General features: G+C 44.5%; 1 protein-coding gene across 1 annotated transcript in view; it reads left to right on the forward strand.

The window, feature by feature from the left end:
* The window catches only part of LOC146865805 (zinc finger protein 474-like), a 290,824-nt gene that overhangs the window by 202,424 nt on the left and 64,718 nt on the right, over positions 1 to 23,682 (forward strand). Inside the window, exon 3 of the mRNA XM_085632666.1 lies at positions 21,472 to 21,652. Within this exon, the coding sequence (XP_085488792.1) occupies positions 21,472 to 21,652 (181 nt within the window). The remainder of the gene's footprint in view (positions 1 to 21,471; positions 21,653 to 23,682) is intronic.

The raw sequence follows: 23,682 nt of genomic DNA on the forward strand, positions 1-23,682 counted from the left end.
ATTGTGGACGTATGTGACCTTTTATATTCAGAAGTACTTTGCAGAAGTGCACAAGCGCATGCATTCTCAGACTATAGAAATGTCTCGGAGTTGTGAATTTGGCTTCTGTGCAAGTTCATAGTAAATGTTTCCTGTCTGCCGGCTTCGGAGTGAGGGGTTTATTACATGGTTTTGTTAAGGCCTCTTGGGCGGGTTTCAGAGGGGTGAAGCTCTAACAGAATCTTTTGGCCACTCCTGTATCATCAGCAAATATTGAACGGGTTTTCAGTGGTCTTCACTTCATTAACAAACCAGAAAGAGCCTCAATGCCCTCAAAGTCTCTTGAAATGCACATGTGCTTGTACTACAATGGCAACGTTTTCAGCTGAATGTATTGTGTTGCCCAATAACAACCAGGCGCAGGTGTGCCTTGTCAATGTAAATAAATGTGGAAAAATACTAGCTGTAGCGTCGCCTTTTGCTTGTGGCAAAAATAAATATGGATAAATACAGAAAAAAAGGCCAAAAAATAAATATGGATAAATACAGACGGAAATGGCAAAAAAATAAATACCATAAAACCGGGAGCCCTAATTATAACACTCTATAATCCTAGCAGGCTCAGGAAGCATGGTAGAAATTCATGTTTAGTATGCCTGAACTCAGAATAATAAAATACATCTTTTAGCAAAGGTTATTTTAATATCCTGGGTTTGCAAATGCTACTTTTAGAAAGTTAGCCTTTGCGTGCCTAACCATTTCAGTCCGCCTCTGGAGGGGAGGGCTATCTTCTTTGTGTGTAGCTTGAGTGACAGGGCTGGAAAGTTCCAGGAGACAGGCTGGGGCTGCCAGGTGGTGAATAGAGAGATTACACCAGGATGGGTGGGAGGAGTGCACCTTGACTCTGAATCGGGCAGTGCTCTGCCACCACAATGCTGGCTCCACCCCCTGGGGAGCGTCTGATGTCTCTGCCCTGCCTGCTGAAAGAAGAAGCCAGAGTCCCAACAACAAAGTGCTCCTCACTGAAAAGAACTGGACTGGGATTATGCAAAGGCCCCCCTGGCCTGTAAAGACAAAAGAAACTTGGTATAAATGTAGGAGCCCTGCTCCTAAGAAATCAGATCCTGATTGAACCACGAAGAAACTCTGCCTGACCAGAAGGACCTGGAAGAAGCTGAAGGAGGAGTAACTTTACCTAACCTGGGGGATTGGCCTGCAGTGGTGCCTTGCTGAGAAAGGAGAGGAAAAGACTGGAAGAGACTTTGCACTTTGTTTCAACAATCTCCAAGGGCTTGGAAGAAGAGCTTGCCCCCTGAACTGAGTCCCAGGACCATTGGACTCATCTGCCTTCCAAAACTGAGTTGCCTGGACAATTTTTGCTTGTTTCCCGCTGGATTTGGCCCCAGTACGTCTCGTACTCCATCCGCCGCGAAGCCGTGTCTTTGCCGCCCGGCACCGTGTGTCTACGCTGATCCAAAAGCGTTAGTACGCACCGTATCCCTCCCGGCCGCATCGCACCTAACCTTCCCCGCCGATTCGAGTCGTACAGCCCTGGCTGCCGAACCCTGTACGCCGGACCCAAGCTTCATTGTCCCGCAGGTACGGTCCGTACGCTGCTAACGTACTGCACCGTGCCGTACTCAGAGCCGAGAAGCCGCATCACGCTGATCCTCCCCGTACGCTGTACGGCGCCGAGAAGTGTCGCCGCCTATCCGCACCGAAGGTACGGCTCGAACGCCGAACGCCACGGACTCTGCAAGCTGATCCGGGCCATCCGCACGTATCCCTGAAGGTCCCGTACCAACGCCGCGTCCCGACGCCGCGACCCGACCAGCGTCTGAATATGCTGCCGAACTCCGACCCGGACCCATCAACTTGTCCCGCACTGTCTGTCGCGGACCCCACCAAACCAAGGACCTTTGTTCTGTTCGCACCGCAGCGTGCACGTCACAGACCCCGGAGTCCGCAATGATTGTTTGACTCGTACTTTCCTTGTTTTTAATGCCTACGAGTCGCACATCCAGGTACGAACCGTACAGAGCCTGAAAAGAAGCAGAATTGACTAAAAGAAGCCTATTTTGAATTTTAAGCCTTTTTACCAGAACATTGAACTTTAAAATAATACTGTGGTCATTTTATTCGTTATTCTGGTCTTGTGCTAAGCCTTATATAAAGAAAACTATTTTTGATACAACCTTGACTGGTGTCCATTTGTGGTGTGTCATTGTATTACTGTATGTGTTCACAAATGCTTAACCTATGACACCCTGAGAATAGTCTTGACTGCTTGCGCCACACTACCTAAAGGGTGAGCAGGGGTTATTTGAAAGGGTGATCCCCTTACTCTGACTTAGATGTAAGAGTCACTGCTTGTCACAAGTGTATACCTGTGCCAACCAGAGATTCCCAATTCTAACAAAGCGCATACTCCTAAGATGCCTGTCTAGATGTACCTAAGTGTACCTAGCATGTGAGTAGGTGTGAAAGAGCTAATAAGCTTAAGAGCCAAAAATCCCGCTTGGATTTAGTCGAATCCCATTACCTGAATAATGAGAGTGTGGGACCTCATCCTGGTCTCGAGTTGGACACCCCGCAAGGGATGTTCAGACCACTGTCAGCTGGAGCGACTGCATGCAGGAGTCTCAGCCTCTCTGGTCAGTGTGTCGGCCTTGAAGTCTCGGTTCCCTCCTGCCTACTGATAGCAAGAGGTGCTGTATTTATACAGTCCTTGTGCGTGTGTTAGCCATTGTTCAGTATGAGGATGACATTGGGGATTAAACCTTGTGCGTAGATAGAAGAGGTAAAGTATACCCCCTGGGTAGTGTTCTCATAAATTATTCATATGTGCTAAGGATGATGTCTTAGCAATATCGATGGAACTAGGTGAAAGGTTTAGTCCATAAAAGGCGTCAGTCCTTATAAGGCGTTATGTCCCTATAAGGCATTCTGTCCTTATTAGGAGTTAAGTCCTCATAAGGCTCGTTCATATGAAATGAAGGGGAGATGATGTAGGGAAAGAGTACGATGTTCCCTGGACCTATATTAGGGTACCAATATGAAATATAACACCCACTCCTCCTAATACTCAACAATAATAATACACAATTTGAGATACACATTTATAACTGTGTCAGTGCATAAGATTATTAATGAGTCATTTAAAATGTTTCTAAAAACATTACAAAATCATTTAAAAACAGTTTAAAAACAAGGAGAGAAAGAAATGTTCTCTTGAAATGTAAATTTTTGTTGTAAAGTTCCGCAAATCACAGTTCTAAATGAGTTTGATCACACAAGTTGAACTACTGCAAGCGTACTTAGAAGGCCATGCTTTGTTATGGAAAGTGTCAATTTGAAAAAGTTGTTTGAAGAAAAGGGAAAGAAAAAATCTGAATTCGTTCCCAGCACACGGTGAGCCAGATTTAGATGAAATGTCCTGGCTGGGAGACACAACATTATCGCTGCCTGCTGCCGTAGGGGACAAACATTGTAGTACCCTTTCTTAGCACGTCAAGAGTGCACAGATGAAATTCAGTGCTGCCAACAGTTGTTGGAGAGGCAGCCGGTGCTGTAGTCAGTACCTCGGTAGCAATGGTGGAGCTGAAATTCAACTCAGTTGAAAAGGGCACCTGCGGATCCTCAAGGAATGCATTTGTCAAGATGAGAATATGCTAAGGACAGAGTCGAGCATGGGACTGCAGTGGTTCCAGCCTGGAGTCTAAGTCCGCTGGTGTCTCCATTAGATGTGTCAGACAGATGTCAAACTCGGATTCTGCTCCGCAAAACAGGCATCGGACAACAGGTACGATGCAGTCTTGAAAGACTGGTCTGAACGATAGGAACCAAGTAGCACTTAGTTCTCAAAGGCGAGGTGCACCCAGATGCTGTGCCATGCTCTCACGGTAATATCACTCCAGGAGAGCTTTTGCTATCTTGCTGGTGGTTGGTCCGTCCATTGTGTAGCAGGTAAAGGACAATCGGATTCCAGCGATTGCAAGCAGCATCAGAGGTAGGCCCCCGAAAATGCTTCCAAATACGGAGTGTATAAAGTTAGGAATAACTCTGAGGATTGTATGAAAGATGCTAAGGAATCCTGACCCTATGGTCTTAAATAGGTGTACAATACCACTCGTATCTGAAGTATTAATGATACGACCCACCATTTCTACGAAATGTAGGGGGCAGTTGGTACGAATAAATGCCTGTATCTCTGTCGAGGTCCTTGCGATTTGAAGGTCAAAGGTTTCTCGAGCGGAGGTTAAGGGTACGGTCTGCTGTAAAAGCATGGCTTTCATTCTGCTCAAAGCATCAAACTGTATAAAAGAAACATTCAGTGAAGCCCATAGTGGCGCCTCCCTGACTGTATTTGTCGGTGGAAACAATACTTCCATACAGCAAGTAACCCTGTTGTTCACGGTGACCAGATAGGCGATGCCCGAAAGCATACCACAGCAACCTTGATCATTCAGCATCAAGTAACTCCCATTCGAAAGTAACTCAAACGCTGGCGTGATCACGGCAGCTGGAATTCCTTTCATGTGGCAAGACAGATTCGCTATTGAAATTACATGCTCCGTGCAAAACAATATCTTTGCACATGAGAGAACCGCTTAAAGCGTTCTTGCAGTTTGTACCACTAAGAAACACTTCTCGATCTCCACTCCGGCATCGAAATCTATATGGTAAATTCCAGGATTTCTTAATGTATTCTTTCCCCAATTTTTCATATCTGCCTGCCTGCCTTTGCTCAAGGCAATAGTGAAACTGAAAGGTCATGACCGGGAGAGTGATTTGGCCATTAATTAGCCATTATATTGTTGGTAATTCAGCCACTGTGAATGGTAGCCTATCCAGTTTTTCAATTTGCAGCATTGTATATTTAGCTCCCCTTTGTGCCATTTCTATCTGTGTATCAGTTAGATTGTATTCTGAAAACAGAGATGTACTGTTTATAAAACGCCAAGGCACAAAGCCTGCACGCAAAGATTGTAGCGTCCAGCTCAATACCATAATAGAACGTAACTGAGATTGGCCGTGTTGTAATATGGCTAAATCCTGTTCTAGTATGTCAATAGAAGAAGATACAATCTTGCCCAATGGATATATCCTGGAGGTCAAAGTTGTTAACCGATTATCTACCACAGCTAAAGCTTTTTCTAAGTTTATACAGTCTATTTCCCGTATTCTCTCTGCGGCTTCCTGCTGGGGAATCTTCCAGATTTCATTATAGGCAGCATAAATGCCTGCATATATGAAACGTTTTTGCCGTTGTTTCCTAGGGCCTGATAAGAAGTCCCTAAGATCCATGTCTTGTGAGAGTAAAGATAAGTGTTGTTTCACTTCAGCAAGTGTTGAGGTTTCTAGCCAATCTAGGCACAACTTCCCAACACTATAGGATGTCACTACCCCTGGATGTTCTCTCTGTACATAACGTGGGTCTGGCCTATGGATAATGAGTCCCTCGGTGATGTTCAGGAACTGTTTATGACATGTGTTTGTGTCTAAGGGCCAAACCACCCACTCCTTCCAATTTGGGTCTGATCCATTGTACTTTAGTATGTCATCCACTGTTGCCCCTTCTTTTGTAGTTGAATTCTGCCACCCTTGTATTGGTGTTGGAAACCTAGCAGTGTTCAGGTCCTTGATCTTGGCTAGTCCAAGACAGGATGTCTGTTGCACAGTATCATTTAAAAAGATCATCTGTTGTGGAATGAGGCATGCTCTGAATAGTGCTTCTGTACCCTGGACTTGCCAGTCCCTCGAACCCCAAATTGATTTTGAGTCAATTTCGTCTTTCCATAGGTTGAAACCCTGTTCAGACAATTTGGCCAAAAAGGAAGCAGAGTAAATCTGTTTAGTATTAGTCAACATCATTTTCAGTGCTGATGTTGGTGCAACCGTATAGTAAAATGAGGCTGGATCTGTGGTGTTAAACCCTGAAAAGTATGCAAATTTCTGTGCAAACGCTTGTGAACTACTTTTTGGTGGTGTTGGGCAATGTTCCCACTGATGGTACTCAAAAACATTCCTAGATGAAATGGATTTGTGCAGGAAATTATGACCATAATGTTGGTAACAGTACAATTTGTCATACTCTGAAGAACCCTCTAACATTTCATTATTAGAAAATGCAGCAGTTTTCTCTAAATCCGACAACATGTTATTTACTGTTTCAGTGTCCCAGTCATCAGAAAATGTACTTGAGGTAATGATATCACTTAATGAAATTGTAAATACATGATTCATTTTTTTAAGTTCGGTCGCGCCGAATATGTTAAAATCAACTTTGTCCCATACTATACCATCGGGTATAGAAACTGCTGTAATGTTCACTGATGACAAGTCTCTTTGTTCACGATGTGATGATGTATGTGGCTTCAGTAGGATGTGGACCTTTTGGGCTGTGGAACTTTGTTGAAGATAGTGTCCATTAATAAGCATACTAAAAGTTAGTACTAAGCCTAGCCAGAAAAGAAAAAACAATATCCCAGAAATTACCCAGAGTTCAATCCAAGGTGATACCAGGTATGTCTTTTGAAGATGGAGAAGAAAGTTCTTTAACTGTTGCTTGAATGGTGTTTTGGCTGGCATCGTTTCCGGCTCGCTTGGATCCATAGAAAACGTATCAAAGTTAATGAAATAGCCAGAAGCAGTTCAATAAATTGTAGGAATTGCATCTGGGTTAGTTGAAATGTTATTTTCCTCTCCATGAACATGTTGATGTAGACTTCTGTATTTGGTCTAATTGCAACTTGTGAATTATTCCGACTTTCATTTTGAATTTGCATTTTTGCTTAGTCCTTCATTCCTTACAGTTGGCTCTTCAAACGTTTGAACTTCTTGGATTGTAGCGAGAGAAGGGCGTCTGCTACAGCGGAGTCCACGAGGCCTACTGTTTAGTATCGGCCACATAGTGTGGTTTGGTTAAGTCTATTGAGACAAATCTTTTCTCCTTTTTTCTGGCAAGAGGTGGGAGCAGCACCGTTCTTGTTCCGTGTACTGCAAGGACTGGTACAGGTTTTCTGTATGAAGGTCCAAATTCCTTTTTGTCCGCAATTTCCTCTCTGACCAGATCCCCGACTTTTGGGCTCCAGACAGGTCTTGCCGTGACTACCTTGACTTCCTCAGTGGTGGTCTGCTTTAGATGGAAATTGCTTTGTTTTGTCCTGGATTCATTTAGATCCTGTAAAACAGCCAAACGATCATGGATATCAAATGGTTTTTCATCCGCCACTGCGCCGTCACAATCAAGATCAGGTACCCACATTTGTGTCCCAAAGAGGACCTCACATGGAGTGACACCCCCTAGAGAGTTTCTTGGCTGGTTGTTTAACACACGCTGTACCCCATAAAGGTGTTTGACCCAACTACCGCCCTTGCCTAATACCCTAGCTGTTAAAGATTGCTTTAAGTCACGTTTTTTTTTCTTCACAACCGCAGTTCATTCGGGATGGTACGGAGATGAGAACTGCAATGCTACGCCCATTCCTTCCATGGCCTCTTTGTAAGCCCAAGAGCTAAACGCAGGGCCGCGGTCAGAATGTAAAGTGCTAACTGCGTATGTGCTGATAAAGACTCACAAATCTTTTATGACAGTTCGAGCGTCAGCCGAGCGCTGAGGCCATACCCATAGGAATCTCGAGCAGGAATCCACTGCAACCATGATATATTTGTAAGCCCTGTCTGTTTATAAGGGGCCGCAGTGGTTCGAGTACACATATGCGAGAGGTTTGTCCGATTTTATTAACGGCGTCTTCGCGGGTTTTGCAACCGTGGAGCCTTTCATCTGCTGGCAGATGTTGCAATTCAAAACTTAGGGGTCTATTAGCATGGCGGTCGGAAAATCACTCCGACCGCCATGGTGGCGGGAAAACGGCACCCCCCAGGACCGCGGGAAAACCACTGGTCCAATTATTATGCGCCGCAGTGGAAATCCGACCGCGGTGGTCGGATAGCGGCGGTTAACATTGTGGCGGGCGGTGCTGCCAGCAGCACCGCTGTGATGTCCAAACAAGCATGTCCTGAATGTCCCTGCACTGTGTTGCAGGCACTGCACAGTGCCAGCCACCCGGTACAGGGACACCCACACACCCCCCTAACACATTGGGGTCCGCAATGGACCCCCAGAGACATTCTCCACATGCCTTTCCATGGCGGTTCCACTGCCGCGGAAAGCTGGCTACCGCCGGCATCATAATTGTGTCGGCGGTGCTTGGCCCTGATCGGCCACAATTGTAGCGGTCCAGCTCCGCACGCCAGGCAAGCGGGCGGACTGCAACCGGCGGAAAAGTGGCAGGCGTAAAATCACACCGCTGCGGTCACGTCCGCAATGCTAATGGGACCGGCGGTGTTTAGGGCTTCGATGGCGGGCGGATGTCCGCCGCCGGTCTGGCGGTTGTTACCGCCCGCCCTGCGGAGGACATCCGCCCTCCATCCTAATGGACCCCATAGTCTTTAGTTTGCTTAGTTAACCCTGGCCACCAATAGCGCTGTTTCAGGAAAGAAATAGTCGCTGTAATGCCTGTGTGCACAGAGCCCAAACCCTCATGTGCAGCTAGTATTAAACCTTGCCTACGATCCATATTTGGTATTACTCTATACCCCACTCCAGGAATCTGAGCATATGGAATGTTTTGTGCATCTAACTTGTAGGAGTATTTGAGTGGAAAGTTTTTAGGTACTGCTGAGCTGCCTTTGCGTGATGCGATGACAGCTACCATAATATCTCCGTCTATTCTCGTTTTTGAACGAGTGACTGCAGCTACGGAAGCCGTGCGAACAGCCCCATTTGCGGCTTCACCAGCCAATGAATTCCCTGCAACGTGAATGCCATCACGTTGATGACTGTGTGTGAATCACGTGAGTCCTCGGTAGCTCGGCTTTCACCTCTGCTACCTGTTCCCATAGCATTGTATGCTTAATTGTGCCATCTTTCGCATCTTTGAACCAGTTTTGTTCCCAATGTTGTAAGCACTCATTGTACGACTGTGCACAGTAAAAAGAATCACACAAGATTAGTGTGGGGAATTCGTGATCCGTATTTACAAGTGCCAGTATCAGTGCTTTTAATTCTGCCAACTGTGCCATTCAGACTCCTTTGTGCAACTAGGATGGAACCTGCCATCACGCATGTGACCTTTAACGATAGCACACGCCGAAAAACATTGCTGCTTACTTCATATGGCCGGTTGCGCAGATCCATCAGTATAAATAATATATTCATACTGATCGAGAGGCAAGATTTCATTTGGTAGAGGATATTCTTGTTCTTATTGCAGGAATGCTTGTGTTTTTAAACTTGGATCAAACCTGTATTCATCGTCCGTTGCAGCAAGAGAATTAGCCCATTGTATCCATCTTGGATGTAAGGCTTTCGCATTAGGAATGCTGGCCTTTGTAACCGCTTCTAAAGCTGGGGTTATGACAATAATGCGTTTCCCCTGAGCCAGTGCTCTTTCTCTTGCTACATCAGTCTGAATATCTGTCAGGATTTTTTCTGTTGAAGTGAAATGCATTTCTGTATTTGTGTACAGGTGTTATTTGTATGCGATTGGTACTGTTTCTCCTTCATTGAAGGTCAAATAAGTGTACCCGCATTGACCCGCAATTATACGGATCACCAAGTGGCGTACGTTTACGTGTGTTTGTAAGTGTTTGGAAGCAATCATGTCTTCCTGGAGTTAAGGAAGAATATTAGCATGTTCTTGTGTCCAATTTCTGGCTGAAAAGTCAGGATTTATTAAGTCGTAGAAAGGTTTTACCCTTTGTGCGTAATCTAAAATGTATGTTCTGCCGAAATTTAGGAATCCTAGTATTGATTCTAAATTGTTTAACGATTTTGGAGGCTGGAGCAGCACACACTTTTCTAAAAAGTTTGCTGCCAGACTTTTCCCTTTACTTGATAGTTTGTATCCCAAAAATAGGACATGGAGGTGGGCTATTTTTGATTTTTTAAAGTTAAATTTGTAGTGCTCAGTGGCAAATCCCATAATAATGGTGCTTATCCTGGTCAAGTGCCTCTCTAAGTCGTCGTCTGTCAGATAAATATCATCCACATAGGACAAAGCTTCTTAATCAAATTTTTGAAGTAACTCTGTTACTCTTGCTGAAAATGCCCCAGGGCTATTCTTATACCCTTGGGCGAGTCAACAAAATTGTCCCTGGGACCCTAATGCAGTAAATGCGGTCACATACCTGCTTTCAGGCGCTATATTTTGGCAGAAAAATCCATTTGAGATATCAAGTGTTATTTTGTATCTTTTGCGCACAATGTTATTCATTGAAGCGGCACTATGTGCATTTTGGACGCAAATCTCTTTCTGCATGAGTTTAAATGTCTGTAATCTAAAACTAGACTACATGTATTGTCGGGTTTAGAAACGGGAAACAAAGGATTGTTCATTGGAGAGGTACATTTTTCAGTGACCCCCTGGTATTCAAGTTGATCTAAGATCTCCCTGACCTGTTTTTTAGCTTCTTGCTCTATTGGATAGTGCCTCTGAGCAATAGGTGAAACTTTTAACGGGATCACGTGGTAGGTTGAGTTCTCTTCCCACCCAGCGTGATTTTTGTACAATGCTGGAGCTTGGGCTACTGCCCACTCCTGTGCATATGCATGTTTAAGGTGAACGGGAACATGATCGGAAAATGCAGGAAAAATTATACTTTCTCCCCATGGGCACTCAATTACGAATGCAGGCGGCCAATCTTGTTTTGCTAACAGGATGTCATAAGCAGATGATAAGTTCTTCCAAAAAAGACCTTTTACTTTCCTGGGCTTGTCCCCCTCCATCCGGAGTGTTATTTCATATAACTTATGTGGGACGCTCACCCTAGTGTCTGGTGTTTCCACCGTGATGTATTCATTCAACTCTGCTGTCACCAGAAATTCCTTCAGGTTCTGGCGAGCTATTGTTACTTCTGCCGCACTGTCTAGCATCTCCATGCTCTTCATGCCACTGGAATCAAGCTATCCTGGCTGAAGAGGAGTGAAACCCCGAAACCGGTCCTAGGATGCTTGTTTCCAGTCTAGGGAGGGCCTGGCTTGGCAGCTCGGGCTGGACTGTTCCCAAGAGGCACAGGGTCAAGACTGATTTGCATATGGCTGGGTTCAAACTGGAAAGGCGGAGTGAGCAAAAAAACTATGGATTTAGGCCCAGATCTCTGTACTGGGGTGAAGGTATGGCATTGTTGTGCATTCTGTCCATCAACTGTTGTTTTTGCATTTGTCACCCCGAGTGGGACGGGTATGCCCAGACGTGGGTCCCATGCTCACCATGCCACTGGAATCAAACTATCCTGGCTGAAGAGGGGTGAAACCCCGAAACCGGTCCTAGAATGCTTGTTTCCAGTCCAGGGAGGACCCGGCTTAGCAGTTCGGGCTGGACTGTTCCCATGAGGCACAGGGTCAAGACTGATTTGCATATGGATGGGTTCAAACTGGAATGGCATGATGAGCAAAAAAACGATGGATTTAGGCCCAGATCGCGTATACTGGGGTGAATGTATGACATTGTCCTGCATTGTGTCCATCAACTGTTGTTTTTGCATTTGTCACCCAGAGTGGGACGGGTATGCCCAGACGTGGGTCCCGTGCTCTCCATGCCACTGGAATCAAGCTATCCTGGCTGAAGAGGGGTGAAACCCCGAAACCGGTCCTAGAATGCTTGTGTCCAGGGAGGACCTGGCTTGGCAGTTCGGGCTGGACTGTTCCCATGAGGCACAGGGTCAAGACTGATTTGCATATGGCTGGGTTCCAAATGGAATGGCATGGTGAGCAAAAAAACAATGGATTTAGGCCCAGATCTCTGTACTGGGGTGAATGTACGACATTGTTCTGCATTCTGTCCATCAACTGTTGTTTTTGCACTGTCTAGCATCGTCAGAGCCCATTCCCTGTTCAGAAGTTGTGTCCTCCCTGGGCATGTCTGATTTTCAGACTAGCAACTTTCTTTTTATTAAATTGAGGTTTTGAATTTTGCTTTTCTTGTTTTTTAGAAGTAAAGTCTTGAGCGCGCTGCTTGTCTCTGGACTGTGGGCACTCCTCTCTGTGTTCTGACTGTCCTTCTCTTTCGGAACTTTTCTTCGAGCCCTGAAAGGAACGAGAGGAACGTGTATCAGTATCCTGATACCTGTCAGGTTTCCTGATATTAACCCTATTCCTAAGGTTGTACCTCTTTTCAGAGGGCTCCTGTGAAGGAGACCTATCTCGGAATTGAGATCTCTTGTCTTTAGAGTTTTGTTTTTTATCATCCCACTTCATTTTTAGAAGAAGTAGGTGTCTGCTTAGAAGTGTCCTTTTCTGGACTGCCCATTAGTTGAGGTTTTAAAGCTTTCCCCCCAAACTATCCCTGTCTAATTCTACATACGCAGTTTCAATTATTTTGGGTAGTTCATTCACCTGTTCTAGTGGAGAGAACTCCCGTAGGCGTTGGCTGATTGACACTGAGGCTGCTTCCCCTTTAATGTTAGCTAGTATTATGGCTGATACCTGATCGTAGTTATTTAATTACTTCATCCCTAAGTTTAGGGCAGGCTCTGCTCCGTACTCATTTTGTATTTGTCTTAATACATCTGGTATTACTGCTAATTAAGGAATACCATGAGTTCTGGTATATATGGCAGCAAAGACTGTACCCCAAGAGGTACAATCCTCTAACTGTGGTGTAATTCCCATGGGCAAGCAGATTGTTAACATTCTATGTTTTTGAAATGGTGTTGTATTTGGGAATACTGCTTCTAACTGGGTTATTTTCTGAGCTACCCAGAAAGGAATTTGTTCACGTTTTGTGGGCAATTTACCCATTACCGCTTGTAATGTTTGTGGAGTAATTTTAGTAGCTGTGCTTTGTGTAGGAGGTGCATTTGGTGTAATTACTGTTGGTTGGACCGCTAGTGTCCTCAAGACGAAGTGTGTCATGTTTCTGTAAAGTTTTATCAACTCTTTGTATTGAACAAGCAGTTCATCATGTGGCATTGTGTCAATGTCAGGATGTGGTGCATAGATTGCTAATATCGGCCATGTTGCTCCTGGTCTTCCTAAAAGACCAAGGGCCTCATGTAGGTAGCTAAATACCGGTCGGTAACGGCCGAAATTCGGTAAATATCCCGTTACCGACCGGTATTTAGCTATTTGGGATGTAGGAGGCATTATTCAGGATTCGGTAAATTACCGAATCGGTAAAATACCGATTCGGTAAATACCGAATCCTGAATGTAGGGAGCACTCTAAAGAGTGCAAATTAGAATTAAGAATTCATTATTTACCACCAAATACAGGTTGGTGATAAATAACGAATACCTTGCAAAACGCAATATTTTGCAGATGTAAGAGTGCCATGTGGCAGACATACATGCCCTTAGGGCATGTATGTGCGCCACATGTGCACACATGCAAGAATCAGGGGTGCAACAGGGTGTCAATGTGACACCCTGCCACCCTTGTATATGCTCCCCCCTTTACCGAATCGGTATTTACCGAATCGGTAATGGTGACTGGCTTCCCATTGATTCCTATGGGCCTCCAGGCCCATAGGAATCAATGGGAAGGTATGCCCCATTACCGAATCGGTAAATACCGATTCATATTTACCGAATTTTTCCGATTCGGTAAAATTTACCGAATCATTACCTACATTACATTTACCGATTCATAAATACCGAATCTGTAAAATTCGGTATTTATGAATCGGTAAATGTGTTGCCACCTACATATGGCCCCAAGCCTTGTTCTTTTTCTTGAGTGGGGTAGGGCGCCATTAAACCAGAAAATATGTTCCTGGTAGGTAAGCGGAATTTCAGTCTCAAACGGAGTGTAGACCGCTGGGGTCTCTTCATGTGTGTAATAATGAAACGTTTTTGTTATGGCATTCGCTGCTGGGAATGTAACCCAGGAATAGAACACCTCTGTTTGGAAATCTTCGTGTGCCTCTATCACGAATATTACTGCACCTCCTCTGGGTGGTAACCCATGTTTGAGTAGTTTAACTGTCAGTGTATGTCTTACATTGGCTGCAATTTGTATTGCATCTGCATCTTCCTTACCTTCTGACTGATTAAGTGCCTGTGATAAATCTCCATTTTCATTAGCCATTGTGTATAGAACACAGACTACCTGTCCAAGGAGATTAAGATATGGTTTTATGCACAATTTAGGGAAAAATTCCTTCAAGCTTGATTAACCAACAGCCAATGAATAGGATATTTCACCTACTCAGCTGTGGTGGAGTTTTTGCTCACTCACTAGGGGTCTCTAAGAATAAGCACGACTGAGCTACTCAGATTCTACTGTTAAATAAGTACCAAACCAAACGTTGGTGGTGCCATGTAGTGTAGTTCCTATAGTACCCTCATGCAGGACCAGCGCTTTTGGACAATATACACTGTGGGTCGGGTGGTAGACTGACTCTGTGCACCCCCATCGCGTATGTTAGCCTAATTTGCATTAGCTAGCTCACAGTGCCACTAGAATCTCCTTTTATCAGAAAGATTAGTTTTTGGCAACCTCAGAACACAACAAACCCTGATTCCTCAGACTCATGGAAACAAAATACTACTTTTCACCCAGTCACTCATGCTTACTCATTTTGTCTCAGAGAGATACACAGAAGAAACAGTCGAGCGTGTTTACAAAAATAATTTATTTTAGCGTTGTTCTTCTAGTGTGAAATGTATGCACTGCTACAACTGTTACACAGTAACAGAGATATAGGATCAGCAGTATAGTGAATAAAAAGGAATAGTACAGTTCTACCATTTTGCAATAGTCATGAACATATATATACATGAATATAAAATGCATTTATTAAATAAAGTGCATACTCCTAAGAGGCCTGTCTAGATGTACCTAAGTGTACCTAGCATGTGAGTAGGTGTGAAAGAGCTAATAAGCTTAAGAGCCAAAAATCCCGCTTGGATTTAGTCGAATCCCATTACCTGAATAATTAGAGTGTGGGACCTCATCCTAGTCTCGAGTTGGACACCCTGCAAGGGATGTTCAGACCACTGTCAGCTGGAGCGACTGCATGCAGGAGTCTCAGCGTCTCTGGTCAGTGTGACGCCCTTGAAGTCTCGGTTCCCTCCTGCTACTGATAGCAACAGGTGCTGTATTTATACAGTCCTTGTGCGTGTGTTAGCCATTGTTCAGTATGAGGATGACGTTGGGGATTAAACCTTGTGCGTAGATAGAAGAGGTGAAGTATACCCCCGGGTAGTGTTCTCATAAATTATTCATATGTGCTGAGGATGATGTCTTAGTAATATCGATTGGGAAATACCCTCCCTCTGCATGGAACTACGTGAAAGGTTTAGTCCATAAAAGGCGTCAGTCCTCATAAGGCGTTATGTCCCTATAAGGCATTCTGTCCTTATTAGGAATTATGTCCCTATAAGGCTTGTTCATATGAAATGAAGGGGAGATGATGTAGGGAAAGAGTACGATGTTCCCTGGACCTATGTTAGGGTACCAATATGAAATATAACACAGTGAAGCCCCACGATGCCACCAGCGGTCACTTTATTCGGGAGTTGGAATCCCCAAGGGGGAAAGGATAGGTGGGTCGCGGGCAGGTCCAGTAACCCCACAGACCCTGATGCCCCTCAGAGGTTAGGCCAGCAGGACCGCAAGAGGAATTTGAGCACCAGCAGCTAGGAAATCACAGTGCATCCATTGTAGCCCCACAATGCCATCAGTGGCAACTCCACTAGTGTGTAGGAATTTTCAGGCTAACAGGAGTAGGTGGGTGGCAGGGGAGTCAGGAGGCGACGGCGTGCAGATCGAAGCAGTCAAGGCTAAATACCCCCAAAGAAACCACAAACAACGCTACCCAGTACCTGAGCTTCCTTAAGCTGATGAGATGTAGGGAAGATGGGTGCAAAAGCGACCCACAGGATCAGTGGTCGAATCTCCTGGGGCAGTGTGTACAGCACTGACGGGCAGGTCAACGCTATCCTCCAAACGAACATCGGTTGCAGACTTTGTGCGGTGGGTAGCACAAGTTTTGCCAGGCTAGTATCATTTAACATGCAGTCCTTAAAATGCTGATAATCTTTTTGTAGACGGATGGCAGGGTTTAAGGCAGGATATTTATAGAATAAGTATCCCAGCCGTGGGAGTTTCCCTTTCGAGCTGCAGCTCAGCGACAGCCATCTTCTATGTGAAAGGCACAAATGCAGCTAATTCTAATTGGTAACAGCAAATGTTCTACTATTCTATGTTCCCACAAGTCTCCCTATAAAATGGTACCTCACATGTGTGGGTAGGCCTAGTGCCCGCGACAGGAAACGGACCCAAACGCAATATGGACGCAGCACATTTTTTCCACCGAAAACGGACTATTTTTTTCCAATGTGGATAGCTCTACATTTTGGACCTTTGCTCAGCCAACACCTAGGGAAACCTAGCCAACCAAATTTTTGAAAACTAGACACCTAGGGGTATCCAGGGTGGGCTGACTTGCGTGGCTCTCACAACTTTTTGTTTACCCACAATCCCTTGCAAACCTCAAACTTTGAGTAAAAAAACCCCATCTTCCTCACATTTCTGTAATGGAAAATTCTGGAATGTGCAGGGTGCCACAAACGTCCTTTCACCGGGCATCCCCCCAAGTCTCCCAATAAAAATGGACCCTCACTTGTCTGAGTAAACCTAGTGGGAGCTTCAGGAAATGGTCCAAAACACAACATGGATGCAGCACATTTTTCCACCGGAAACTGACCCATATATTATCCAATGGGGGTACCTCTACATTTTGTACCCTATTTCAGCCAGCACCTAGGAAAACCAGCCTTTAAAAACTAGACACCTCGAGGTATGCTGGGTGGGCTGACTTGCGCGGCTCTCACCACGTTTTCTACCCAGAATCCCTTGCAAACCTCAAACTTTCACTAAAAAAATTAATTTTCTTCACATTTCTGTGATCAAAAGTTCTGGAATCTGCAGGGATCCACGAGCTTGCTCTCACACGGCATTTCCCCAAGTCTCCTAATAAAAATGGTATCTCACTTGTGTGTAGGCCTAGTGTCTGTGACAGGAAACGGCCCAAAACGCAACATGGATGCAGTGTCTTTTTCCACCGAAAACTGACCCCTTCTTTTCAAAGTGGGTAGCTCTACATTTTGGATCCTAGCTCAACCGACACCAAGGATAACCTAGCCAATCTATACATTTTTTTAAGTTAGATACCTAGGGGTATCCAGGGTGGGTTAACTAGAATAGCTCGCACCAGATTTTTGTACCCAGAATCCCCTGCAAACCTCACACTTTGACTAAAAAAACGAATTTTCCTAACATTTCTGTGATGGAATGTTCTGGAATGTGCAGGGAGTCACAAATGCCCTTCCACCGGGTATTCCCCCAAGTCTCCCGATAACAATGGTACCTCACTTGTGTGGGTAAGCCTAGTGGCCGCAACAGGAAACGGGTCAAAACACAACATGGAAGCAGCACATTTTTCCACCGGAAACTGACCCATATTTTCCAATGTAGGTAGCTTTACATTTTGGACCCTAGTTTATCCTGCATCTAGGTAAAGCTAGCCAACCCTTATGTTTGAAAACTAGACACATAGAGGTATCAAGGGTGGTCTGACTTGCAAGGCTCTCACCATGTTTTTCTACCCAGAATCGCTTGCAAACCTCAAACTTTCACAAAAAAATACATGTTCCTCACATTTCTGTGATGGAACGTTCTTGAATCTGTGGGGAGCCACAAACTTTCTTCCACCCGGCATTTCCCCAAGTCTCCAGATAAAAATGGTATATCACTTGTGGTTGCAGTGCACATGACAGGAAACAGGCAAAACGCAACATGGACAAAGCACCTCTTTGAACAGAAAACTGACCTTTTTTTCCAATGCGGGTATCTCTACAGTTTGGACCTTAACACAACCGGCACCTAGGGGAACCTATCCAATCTTTACATTGTTGAGAACTAGACACCTAGGGGTATGCAGGGTGGTCTGCCTTGCGTCGCTCTCACCACGTTTATTTACCCAGAATCCCTTGCAAACCTCAAATTTCCACCAAGAAAAACACATTTCCTCACATTTCTGCGATAGAAAGTTCTGAAATCTGTGGGGAGCCACAAACATCCTTCCACCCGGCGTTCCCCCAAGTCTCCCGATAAAAATGGTACCTCACTTGTGTGGGTGGGCCAAGTGCCTGCGACGGGGAAGAGCCCAAAATGGATTGTGGAGACATCAAAATGATCTATCAGAAAACAACCTGGTTTTGCAAGGGGGTCACCTGCATTTTTGCTCCCGGGCTCGGCGGCCATCTAGGGAAACCTACCAAACCCAGACCTTTCTGAAAACGAAACAACCGAGGGAAGTGAGGCTTGCGTGGATTCCTGTAGGAAACTGCTTTCATGGTTACCCCCACTTTTTGCTGGTGTCATTCTGTTTTTCTGACTAGACTGACTGGATTCCTGCTAATCAGGACCCCAGTCTCTGTGCTTCCTTCCTAAATTGGACCATGGTGAGTACTTAGGTACTTCCCAGATTGGCTACTGGTGCCTTGTAAATCCCTGGTATATGGTACTAAGGTACCCAGAGCATAGGTAAACCAGGGGTCCCCCATAGGCTGAAGCATGTATTATGCCACCCGTCGGAGACCACTCAAATTGTGACTACCGGCCTGCCATTACAGCCTGTGTAAGCTGGTGCTAGCACCACTTACGACAGATATGAGTTCTCTTATATCTAAGGTCCCTACACTTAAAACATATTAGTTACCCCTAAATCAGGTCTTTCCATCCTGAAGGCAGGGTGCTTGGTTATAAGTGTGAGGGTCCCCCTGCATGAGCAGGACACCCCTACAAACGCCGGACATTGCAAAGTGCATCAGCCATTACGATACATAGGGTGGTCAGGCGTCATTACGAGATGGCTAACTCTAAATTGACTGTAACGAACCCTGGCATGTTTGGTATCAAACATGTTGGAATCATACCCCAACACCGTAAACGATGTTGGAGGTATGATTTATGCACTGTGGGGCTCCTCCGTGAAGCTCTCCATGCTCCCAGTACAAGTCTTCCAGAGCCTGACAGCAAACTATCGCAGCTGCTGACCACAGACACAATTCTGCCGTCCTGTTGCTGAGCCAAGCTCAAGCAGAGAAAGAAAGGTAGGACAATAGGTTTCCTGTCACAGGGAGGGGTGACCACCTCCCAGAAGGGGCTTAGTGTATTGGGCCAGGGTGTCAGCACCACTAGACTGCTTTGAAGGGCACATTTGGTACCCTCCTTGCATACTCCAGTTGGAACCAGTTCTGGGAGCCGTTGGCTCCCACTCTGGCATGAAACTGGACAAAGGACATGGGAGTATCCTCCCCACTGTCCAGCCCCTCCTCTGGGAAGGACTCCTAAATCGCCCCAACCCTATCTTTAGGGTACTTAAGGGCTTACCTGTGGGTAGTTCTTTAGATTCGTCGTGGGACAAGATTCAGATCCGAAACCACTTCATCTTCAACCATTTGGGCACTTTGGACTTCGTTGTCTGGGCCTGTGCTCCATACCGGTTCTTCTCCAGGACTGTGAACATCCAAAACACTCAAAGGAATCTCCCTTGGAGTAAAGGAGTCACTCTCCTGCATCTACAGGCAATGCAACAAAGCAATTATCCAGAAACATACATCCTGTATGAGGGCCTGTGATGGTTGTATTAATTATGATCCTAAGTTTTAAGGGTGGTCATATGAGGATTACCACCTGCGCAGTCAATGCTCCAGTCAGGTTGGGATCTTGTCTAAACAATCAGAGGCAAGGCGAACATTTAGCCACACTCTCATGGAGTCTTTGTTTAAAATCCAGCACACAGTTAATGTGGAGTTCTCAGTTGGTTGAGCACTATTGCAACTTAGATGAGTGTGGATTTTTATGAATTTTTTGGGCTTGGCTGTCAACTGCTTTATGTCTTGAGGAACACCTGCAGTGACTCATTTTAGCTGCACAAACCAAAGGATCGAAACGTCAACAGTTATTCCTGCTCATGTCCCACAACTCTCTCAGCCCCAAGAAAAGCATGAAATAAAAGGACTGAGAAAAACTACAGAAAGATTTTGCATAGGTCAGATCTCGCCTTTTTAGTCCTCAATTTTTGTGTACTTTATGTACACTTTATGTAATATATCAAAGTGTCACTCATATCACCTTGTTCACTTGAATCACTTTATTTACATGTCACTTATGAATTTGGATTTATTATATAAAAAGTGACAGCCATGAAATGAACTCGTAAATACTACGCATATAAAAAAATCCTTTCTTGTGTGTTCCATTGAAAAGTCTTAAAAGAATGTACTACACTTTAGCTTTGCAGATTAATTCTTGACATGTACTAAGCAATTGGTCTCTCCCTGACAAAACCACTTGTAGTGTTTCCTTGTTACCCTATTGACTTTAAAGGATTCATTTTTTTATGAACATTTTATTTTAAAAGCAAAGAATCATCCATCTGGCGTTCAAGTTTCTGCAAATATGTGCATCAAATCAGAGAGTATTCTGGGAGCATTATACATAGCCTCATATTGCTAAACTTTGAAAACGTGTGTACACATTTTTATACTGGAACCACTGTTAGTAGTGCAGTCGGAGCTTACAATATTTACTTAGGGTGCTCACCCTAATAATGAAGGCTTTCAATTAATGAACCATAAATACAAATTTGAACAGCACTAACACGTGGGCAAAAATATTACCTTAACTGCAGACAGTGCACTTATCTGATCCATAATGTGGTACCTCGCACTGGCAGCCAAGGGTTTGTGCTGAAGCTGGTTAGGCCAACTTGTCACAACGACAAAATACACCTGAAAACTTGTTGCCCTTGACCCCAACAAAATGTCCTGGGCGTCGCGCTGTAGGAATTCCACATCCCTGCAGTGAAAATAAATCTGACTTGAGAATGCCATCATGGAGTGCGCCTATTCTTGTGGGCACAGTGCTTCTTTCCATTTTTAAGGGGCCCTTGCACCCTTGATTCGCACCAGCCCTGTGAGGTGGATGTAACCGGTTTTGCAAGGAATCCGTCTCAGTATTTGAATAATATATATAAATTACAGTATTATTTATTTTCACTGAGAGTCTCTCTACTTTTATCAATGACTATTTGTGCAGTGTTTATGAGCGGATGTGTTCTTATTAGGCAGGAATATAGATGTGCTGAAGACAGTGCATCCCTACGAATGCTCGCATTAAATTTGGATCCAGTCTTTTCTGACTTCGAGTAGATTTCTTCATGTTCAAGCAACCTCCTCTAAGTTGGAGTTGCAGAACAAATTCACTGGAGTAGTATTAGTTGCCTCAACTACCAGTCCAGATCCAATCAGGGTAGACCAATTAACAACTTAACACTAATTATTTTAAATCTAGGCCCCAGAAAAAACATCACACATCCGCCCAGCCCCTAAAAGAATGCTACTGCAATTCTTACTTGAATACAATGTTTTTATTTTATTGAATTGTGTTTTCATTAACGTTTTCATTCTTTACAGCCAGCAGTGTTGAAGCAGCCAAGAACTATTGTTTGCTACATATGCGGCAGAGAGTTTGGAACAAAATCTATTGATATCCATGAACCACAGTGTTTGAAAAAATGGCACCTTGAAAATGACAGGCTGCCCAAGAATTTACGACGGCCTGAACCCAAAAAGCCAGAAGTCAGACCAATTGGAGGTAAGCAGAGTATCCAAAAATATTACTATCATTGTGCTAAATATCTAGAGACATTTATTTCAAGAAAGGACATCAAGGATTACTCATATTTCAGAAGTCTTACTATTATTAGAACATTGAAATGTTGGGAGCTCTATTGAAAACAATGGAGTGCTCCGGGCCTCTAATGGCCCGTAGAAGCCTGGAGCTCCAACATTGCAATGTTTTCGTCCACAGCTGTTGTTGTGAACAAAGGCCGAGGGGAGCCCGAGGGGATTTCAATCTCCTTGGGCTCCATGAGGCCTTTGTTTTATTTTTCAGAACATTCTGCCTTGTAGTTGTGGAATGTTGTAATAACCTTATAGCCCTCCGTAGCTGGGCTATACCGGCCTGAAAGTCCCACTCCCTTGTTAAAGGCCCTTGCCCGTGGCTCGGGCCTTTAACGCTGAGTGGGGCTTTAATGGCCGGTATAGCCCGCTACAGTGGGCTATAAGGCTATAATACATGTTATTTTAACTTGCTACCCTTCCTATAACAACGTCCTTAATTATCTTTGCTTACGGCCCTCCTGGTCCATCTATTTAACTCACCTGCCTTTCATCAGTAAGTTGTACCCCCAGGTGCCACTGTTTCTCCTGTTGCTACTTATAACCTCTATTCCTCCAAACCATTCCAAATCTTTGGGATACAGGTACTATATCAGCTCCACATTCTAAATGCTCACCTTCTTCTCCTCTGAGCTTGCCCTTTCCTTCAGGAACTCTGTTAGCCCTCCTCTAGCATGTTAACTTAAACATCTACAACTAACATTGAAGATCCTAACCTCTGGATATGTGACACAACTTGCTGAGTCATCATATCAGCGGCTAAATTGTTTACAATCTGAATCACTTTACACCTACTCATTACACCAGGAAATGTCCAAAATGTGAGTGTGCCCAAACAAACCTCCCTGAAATTGATTCTCCACCCCACTCTCATCTCATAAAAGCTCATAGAGAAGGACAGGAATACACTGGTAAGGTGTTCGGTAAAGGAAGAAGTAAGCATTCTTAAGTTACTGCCTAGCTCAAAATCCCCCCCACATGGATACCAGCCCACACAATCCATTCCTTACAATCTTGGAAACACCCGCTCTTCCGAACGTCTCGTGGGGAGATCAGGAATGCCCCTTTTCTAGACCGAGCATTCAAGAACTCTTGTATATACTTAGGTATATACTTAAATGTGTATGTACTTTGTGGGCTCTGAAGATCAGCCCAAGGACTTGTCTGATTCCGCTTAGGGACAGTTTTATTTTGTTCAACTGCCTCTATTTAACTGTCTTGATAGAAAATGACCAGTAGAGGTCAGTAAAATACATGAATTGCTTTCTGCTTGTTCGACTGCCTCTATTTAACTGTCTTGATAGAAAATGACCAGTAGAGGTCAGTAAAATACCAGAATTGCTTTCTGCTGAGGGACTTTTTTTTTCTAGCAACTGCCTCTATTTAACTTAGTTGACAGAAAATGACTAGCAGAGGTCAGTAAAATACCAGAGCCACTTTAGTATTCTCTAGATTCCAGTCCATAGAAATTGCCTTCCACAAGCACCCATAGACAATAATACTTTTTTCAAATCTTGTATTTTCAGCGAAATGACCACCGAAGGCCCTGATTTAATATCAAACACAGAGCTTTGGACTGTACCATTTCCCGCTGAAAGGCAATATTTCTCTCCATGTGTTCCTATACCTGGCGTGTCACGCGGTTTGGTGCTTACTTTCCCTCCATGTTAAAGAACAGTAGGTGTTTCAGCACCCAGGGTAATGTGCTGCATAGCCAAATACATATAAGGTACCAAAGTCGAGACCGATTGCATTGCAAATGCTTGTTCCTCCAGCCCTCACATGGATGGGATAGTGCCACCAGTACAGATGCACTTTGTTTACAGTATTTCAAACCTGGCCTAACAGGCTGGCATGATTTCTCACTAATACTTATATGACTGTAACACAGTCCCCTCCCATAAGATACTAAGCAGGTGTCCCTGCAGGTGTCCTTGTTAGATC

Source organism: Triturus cristatus, chromosome 2_1, assembly GCF_964204655.1.
Source record: "Triturus cristatus chromosome 2_1, aTriCri1.1, whole genome shotgun sequence".
Taxonomy (NCBI): Eukaryota; Metazoa; Chordata; class Amphibia; order Caudata; family Salamandridae; genus Triturus; species Triturus cristatus.